This window comes from Chinchilla lanigera, unplaced genomic scaffold (assembly GCF_000276665.1).
Source record: "Chinchilla lanigera isolate Chin_1 unplaced genomic scaffold, ChiLan1.0 scaffold00094, whole genome shotgun sequence".
In the NCBI taxonomy this organism is placed as follows: domain Eukaryota; kingdom Metazoa; phylum Chordata; class Mammalia; order Rodentia; family Chinchillidae; genus Chinchilla; species Chinchilla lanigera.
In genome coordinates this window covers 1,512,403-1,520,127 of record NW_004955495.1, presented here as the reverse complement: position 1 = coordinate 1,520,127, position 7,725 = coordinate 1,512,403, and the positions used below count along the sequence as shown (strand labels likewise).

The 7,725-nt window shown below is 47.1% G+C and overlaps 1 protein-coding gene across 1 annotated transcript; it reads left to right on the top strand.

Moving 5' to 3' along the window:
- Positions 1–6: 6 nt before the first annotated feature.
- Positions 7–2,102, top strand: LOC106146764. Its single transcript, XM_013505051.1, has 2 exons — positions 7–826; positions 1,430–2,102. Exons 1-2 carry the CDS (start codon positions 624–626, stop codon positions 2,100–2,102), a joined length of 876 nt encoding a protein of 291 aa, XP_013360505.1. The 5' UTR covers positions 7–623.
- Positions 2,103–7,725: the final 5,623 nt, after the last annotated feature.

The window sequence follows — 7,725 nt, the reverse complement described above, 5'->3', positions numbered from 1 at the left end:
GGGGCCAGTAGAGGGGTGTCCAGGAGAAGGTGGGGGAGCTGTGACCCAGAGGGTGGCCCTGGAGGGACACTGGCTGCTGAAGGACACCGTGCAGGGGTGGGCAGCCTGCACTCTCCAGAGGGCTTGAGTTCCCCAGATTCCACTGCTGGCCCGGGCGAGTGCCTGGAGCTGCATGGCTTCCTGGATCGGAGTGATAAAGTGTGAGAGACAGCACAGGGCCTGTGGGCCTGTGACAGTTTCTGGGACATGTACGGTGACTCAGCTTTGCCTTTTTTTGTTGTGGATGCCGTTCTGGGGATTGGAATCAGGGCCTCTAACTGAGCTACAGCCCCAGCCCTTTTGTAATTTATTTTGAGATAGGGTCTTGCTAAGTCACTAAGTTACCCAGCTAACCTTCCTGTCTCAGCCTCCCTAGTGTTACAGACCTTCTGACTGACAGGGACTCAGTACACACACCCATCCCTCTCCTGGCCCTCATGCTGGATTAGGCTGCCTAGACCTCGGTCAGGTTGACATCCGGTCTCTGTGGGGTTTGACCCTTTACTCTCAGAGGTGGGAATGTGCCCCAGGATGCAGGGGGCTCACGCCGGGCAACTCCCGTCTTGGGAGAGGGCTTTGTGCCCATGAGGCCTACTCCAAGAAGTGGGGACAGAGGAAAGAACAATCTCCTCCTCCTTTCTTTTTGGCTTTGGAGACAGGATCTTACTGTGTTGTTCAAGTTGGCCTGGAACTCACAGAGCTCCTGCTGCCTCAGCAGACCGCATGCTGCTTTGAACTGCAGGATGACGGAGGGGAGTGTCTGCGATGCGCGGTGCGGACCCAAAAGGTAAGCACTTTTTTTTTTTCCGGGGAGGGGGCAGGGTACCGGGGATCAAACTCAGGACCTCGTGCTTGCCAGGCAGACGCTTGTGCCGCTCAGCTACATCCCTGGCTTCCAGCACTTTGTTGCTAACTGCCCGTGAGAGGGGCCGCTCATCATTTTTAAATGTGTAGAGACGCCATCGTCTTGGGGGTATAAGGGCTTCCTGGGGATCTGTATTGAATGACCACACTCCGGAAGGTGAGAGTGTCTTTCAGTAGCGCCCCAGAGAGTTCAAGGCTCGGTTTTTCTTGGACCGGCACCTCTTTGTTTTTTGGTTTTGTGATTTTTTTTTTGTTTGTTTTTGTTTTTTGTCTTTTTGAGACACGGTCTCGCTGTGCAGTCCAGGCTGGCCTTGAGCTCACTTTGTAGCCCAGGCTGGTCTCGAACTCGCAACGATCCTCCTGCCTCAGCCTCCCGAGTGCTGGGATTACAGGCGTGCGCCACCACGCCCGGCCTCAGCCACCTCTTTGTCTTTCTTGTCGCCACCCGGGCCAGGTCCAGGCCCCAACTGCGGAGCCGCGCTCCCCTCCCGGCGCCCGCGCCCATCGCCCCGCTCTTCTTCCCCAGATCCCTCCAGGTGCTGGCTGGGGCGCGCCGTCCTCGAGGTGGCCGGCGCCCAGGCCTCTCACCGCAGCCTCTCTTTTGGCGGGAACGGCCCCGCCGTCCGACTCGATCCCCGATGCCCGCTCCTAGGCCTGGGGCTTCCCGGCCGCACGGCTCGCGGGGCCGCCGGCTCCGCGTCCTCTCCGGGATGGGCTCGCCGTCCTCCTTCGCCCGGGCTGTTGAGCGGCGACGACTTGGGCTTCTCTTGTGGAGGAGATCCGCTTCTCCTCGCCGAGGACTCGCTCTCCTCCGCGGCCCGGCGGCGGCGGCCTCCCTCGGCGCGGCTGCCGCAGTGACCGCGACGGGCTCGGCGCCAGGTGGGGTCGGGCTCCCGCCGCACAGGGCCGCTCGGCGCTCCCGCTTCCCCACCACCGCCAGACCGTCCCGGTACCCACCCCGTTCCCCGGCTCCCCTCCTCTCCACTTCATTCAAGCTGCCAGCCGCGCAGAGCCAAAGCCAAAGGGGCGGCCCGTCCAGCGGAGAGAGCGCCGGCTGCAAGGAGCGCCTCGCTAGAGCCCCGGACTTCCGCTTCCGGCCCGTGCGCGCCCCAGCAACCCTCAATAAAGTTTTATTAGAACACAGTCGTGCTTGTACTTACAGATTGCCTGTGGCAGTTCTTCTACAATGGTGGACTTGAATAGTGACGCTAGAGAATGTGCTCCAAAAACCTAAAATATTTATTATCTGGTCCTTTACAAAAAATATGTCATTGCAGTTGCCCACAGTGATGTATGTTTGCAGTCCCAGAGTTCTGGGAGGCTGAAGTGAAGAGACCTCAAGTCCAAACCCAGCCTGGGCAACCTGGCAATTTAGTGAGACCCTATCTCAGAATAAAAGATAAAAAGGAGCTGGGGATGGAGCTCAGCACAAAGGCCCTGGGTTCAGTCTCCTGTACCTGGTACAAAGACGAAAACCAGAAGTTGACCTGCGAAGAAGTCTCCAGTCAATGCAGCTCCTGGGGCCAGGGGTGCTGCTCAGGGACAGAGTGTCTGCCTAGGGTGTGAGAGACCCTGCTGTCCATCCCCAGCACTACATATCAAAGAACAAAACAAAACAGGAAAATTTAAAGTAAAATTTTGGCCGGGCGTGGTGGCACACACCTGTAATCCCAGCACTCGGGGGGCTGAGGCAGGAGGATCGTTGCGAGTTCGAGGCCAGCCTGGGCTACAAAGTGAGCTCAAGGCCAGCCTGAACTGCATAGCGAGACCCTGTCTCAAAAACACACAAAAAAATGTGGGGGCCTAGGTGAGTTTAACGCATCAAAATACACTATGAGGGCCCAATAAAATGTAAGAGACAAAGAATAGGTCCTTAACCAAAAGAGAGAGCCCTTAGGAAAAAAAAACAAAATTCAAATGAAACAGCTTGCTTTCCTGAGATCAAAGCCTACCTGGAATCAGGAGCATGTCAGCTTTCTGTTATGTGTCCTGGTACTAAAAGCTGTATGAAAAACCAACAGACTTAAACATCTCTAGTGTCTGCCTTACAGAACACCCTTTTTCGACCAGCGGAGAACTTTTGTTTTATTCCTTCTAATAAACATGCGCTTTATTTTGTCTCCTAAGGCTTCTCTTCAGTTTGACCCTGTCCAGTGCCAGCAACGGCAGCCTGGAGGCACTCTTGAAAGTAGCCAGCAATATCTGTGCTGCCCGTCTCTTAATCCTGTGACCCGGGGCCGGGGATTTAGCTCAGTGGCAAAAGCGCCTGCCTGGCAAGCGCAAGGTTGTGAGTTCGGTTCCTGGTACCGGAGAAAAACCAAAAAAAAAAAAAAAATCCTGTGACCCCTTTGTCTCATACTTAGCTAAAGGGCCCCTCTTTTTTGTCCTCAGTTAGCCTATGTAAGGCATACGTGTAAAGTGCTCCTCTCATAGCTGTTCTCCCGTGCTAAAGGCAAACGGTGTTTGCAAACTGGCTCAGCCTGACCGCTTGGAGAGAGAGGTTGCATTGCCACCTGGCTTTTGTTTAGGTAGAATGGTCTAGCAAGCCAAGAAGTTGTAAAGCTAACCTCCAGTGAGTTGGAATGAAAAAAAAAATGGGGGGGTATTTATTTATTTATTCATTTATTTATTTTTTTGGGGGGGGGTATTTTAATTTAGGCCTTTATCCTAGCAAAACTTTTTCAGGAGATCTAGAGGGTTATTGTGTTCACCTGTTCTCGGCCCTATACCTCTATCAAGAGATATCTGAAGAGGGGGTCTGTCTCACTAGCTGAGAGAGAAAAGTCCAAATCTGTAGCTCAAGTCTTAATGGAGGTTTAGGAAAGGGCTCTAACAGTGTCGTCTGAGGTCACTCTGGGACAGAAGATACCAGGAGAAAGGCCAGGGATACAGCTCAGCGGCGCAGCACCTGCCTGGCAAGTGCAAGGTCCCGAGTTCAATTCCCAGTAACAAACAAACAAACAAAAAAAACCCAGAAGATCACTGAAAGAGTTTTATCTCTCACCTCATGGAGGACTACAGGTGAGGGCAATAGATAAGTGGAGATTTTTCTACTGGTTACCCAGTCGGGCTGTTGGGACCCAGCTTCCATGCCCACTGGGAAATCACCCCACCCACGGCCCCTCCGTTGTCCTCTCAGCTTTCACTGGTTCCAAGCAACCAGAGATCTGTCTCCAGAAAGGCATCCAACTGCCCTATCTGGCCAGCGTTCTCATTGGCTTGAGTGGGAGATTAATCAGAAAGTGCGAGGGAACCTGTCTTCTGTTTAAGAGTAGCAACGGCTCCAACAGCATTTAACTAACTGGTGGAGTACCCACTGTTTCTTAGAGCTCTATAAAGGGACAGATAAAGGCTGAGTGTGCATATGTTTGGATTCTACCACAGTTACCTCGACAGAGAAAAGATAATATCCCGTGTTGGGCACCAAAGATATAACAGAACCCTCTAGCTCTCAGGTCCTTGTTTGGGGGCAATGAAGATTGAAGGCAACAAAACAGCAAACAGTAGGGGATGTTTATTATGCTGAGGGCAAAAAAGAGGGGCCCTTTAGCTAAGTATGAGACAAAGGGGTCAAGGGATTAAGAGACGAGCAGCGCAGATATTGCTGGCCACTTTCAAGAGTGCCTCCAGGCTGCCGTTGCTGGCACTGGACAAGGTCAAACTGAAGAGAAGCCTTAGGAGACAAAACAGAAAAGTATTGTCACAGGTAAATATCAACACCGGGGCAGAATGAAACCTTGATAGGCCTCTGATTCCCCCACTCTTTAAAATATATACTTAAACCGGGAGTTGTGGTGTACGACTGTAATCCCAGCACTCAAGAGGCTGAGGCAGGAGGATCCTTGCAAGTTTGAGACCAGCCTGGGCTATAAAGTGAGCTCAAGTACAGTCTGAACTGCATAGTGAGACCCTGTGTCAAAAAAACAACCAAAAATAATACATTCTTATCTCCAAAAATTGTCACCTAGTCACACAAAAAAAATTGTTACCTAGTCTCTTTCTACACCCAAACCTGGCCGGAACAGCTCTGGCTATCAGCTGTGGCTATCAAAGCCACAGAGGGTGCTAAGAAGCCTGCAAGGCCATTTCATGATTAAGGCAAATTGTCAGTCTAATCTTTCTTTAAATGGTCCTTGCATTTACAGTGTGAAGAGGTTTCCCCTCTCGCCTCCTTACTGGTGTTAGCTTTTTTTTTTTTTTTTTTTTTGGTACTGGGAGTCGAACTGAGGAGCTTGCACTTGCCAGGCAGGCACTTGTGCCTGCTGAGCTATATCCCTGGCTGGTGTAAGCTTATTGCAAGAGATGTCTATATTAATTGGTCACCCCCAAAAGTTCTGACTCATCAATTTATAATAAACCTACAACAGATTACTATAGCTATAGCTCAAGTTGGCCAATATTTCTAACAGTGTACTCTGATCTGAAGGTCATTGTGTGTCTGTGTCTTTTGTTTGTTTTTTCAAACTGATTAAGATACCTACAGCTGCTTTGTCTAAGCTTTTTGAGCTCACGTCAATTTTATTTTTCCTTTTATTTTTTTCTCTGGCTCTTTTGGCCTCCCATATAAAAACTCATTATCTAGTTTTTTGTTTTTGTTTTTTGTTTTGAATAGCTACGTCCACTTCAAAAGTTACGGGATGAGGGTTAAGAGATTTCAAACTCACATGAGACTTACAAATAGAAGCATTCATTAGTAGAGTTTTTTTTGTCTTGTTTTTTTGTCTTTGTGAGACAGGGTCTCGCTATGCAGCTCAGGCTGACCTTGAGCTCACTTTGTAGCCCAGGCCGGTCTCCAACTCGCCATGATCCTCCTGCCTGAGCCTCCCAAGTGCTGGGATTACAGGCATGCGCCACCACACCTGGCTTTCATTAGTAGAGTTTCAGAGCATATAGGCTATATATGATTTAAACTGCATATGTTTCTATATGTAAATCTTCAAATATATGTTCTACTTAGGTTGGTTTATATATAACCACTCATGATATTAGTCTACATGGTTTTTGGATCACATAGTCTAACAGTGAGTTAATTTTAATCAGTTGATAAAAAAAGATGTCCTTTTTTTTAAATAAAACTACTAATAAAATAGCTGTGGGGAAAAAGGAACCCTTCTCCACTGTTGGTGGGAGTGCAAACTGTAGAAATCAGTGTGGTGATTCCTCAAAAAAACTAAAAATAGAAGTTCTATTTGGTCCAGCTATTTTCCTTTTTGGTATCTTCCCAAAAGAATTAAAAGCATCATCCACAGCAATATATGCACGCCTATGTTTATAGCAGCACAGTTTGTAATAGCTAAATCTTGGAAACAACCCAAATGCCTGTCAATCAATGAATGGAAAGAGATGTGGGTTTTTTATACAATGGAGTACTACTCTGCCATAAAGAAGGATAAGCTGAGACATTTCTAGCTAAATGTATGCACCTTGAGACCATAATCTTAAGCGAAATAAATCAGCCACACGTGTTTAAATATCGCACTGTTTCTCTGGTGTGAGAAGCCAAAAGTGTGACTAAGGACCAAAATGTATAGTAGATATTGGGAAATAGGAATAAAATATTCAAATGAGAAGGGGAATAAGAGAGAGGGAAGGGGGAAAGGAAAGAAAGGACAAGAAAAAAAGAGAATAGCAGGAAAAAATGGAAACAAAGCTTTTGTAAATAAACAGGGGAAGAGAGTTTAGGGATTGGAGAGGAATGGGAAAAAAAGAAGCAAGTTATATCATGTAGAGGCACAAATTCCCTGTGATGAATGTGATCATTATATATTTAAGATGTACCAATAAAAGAAAGAAAGCCGATGACAACCAAAATGATATACAAATTGGTTTATAAATAAAGCGCCTTGTTTCTCTGGTGTGAGAAACCAAAAGTGTAAATAAGGATCAAGATGTATAATAGACATTTTGAAATGGGAAGAAATGTTTCAATGGGAAGAGGAACAAGAGAGGGGGGAGGGGGAAAGGAAAGAAGGAAAAGCAAAAAAAAATGAGAAGAGAAGGAAAACATGGAAACAAAGCTTTTGTAAGTGGGGGGAGGGAGGGTTGAAAGGAGGGAAGGGTGTGGGAAAAGAGAGAAAGAAGTTCTATCGTGTGCAGGTACCAATCCTCTATCACTATGTATATCTAAAATGTACCAATAAAATCTCATTAAAAAAATAAATCTAATGCCTATTATTGTCTGGTCAAAGATAATATATAAACAGTTTTAAATGTTAACTCTTACGATGAGTCATCTAAAGCAATGGTTAAGATAAGTAAGTGGAGATCCCTGGGGCAGAGAAAAGCTGCTGGACAGGCTCCCCTCGGCAGCTGAAAAAGCAGCTACCTCCATCAGGATCTGTCCAGTTTCTCCACTGATGGGTGACTTGGCTGTGTTCCCAGGATGCCATACCCCAAGAATTATTAAATAAATTCTTATAATATACTTAAGTTGGTTGTAAATAAAAGGTTAAGCAATAAGATTTCTTATTAAAAGACGCTCTCCATTAAATTTACAAAACTAGATAAAAACTCCCCTAGGCGTGGTGGTGCACCCCTGTAATCCCAGCACTCAGGAGGCTGAGGCAGGGGGATCATTGCGTGTTTGAGCTCAAGGCCATCCTGAACTCCATAGCGAGACCCTGTTTCAAAAAGACAAAAAAGGAAAGAAAAAACTAGATTAAAAAAAGGGTTTATTATTATATGTATTTAGCTTGTGTCTTTCATTGTTACACTTTTGGTTGCTAAAATTGATTTTTAGTGCTCACTTTGGCAGCAGATATGCTAAAACTGAGTTTTAAAGGTTAAATCAAATGGTGTCTTATAAAATATCTTCGGTAAACA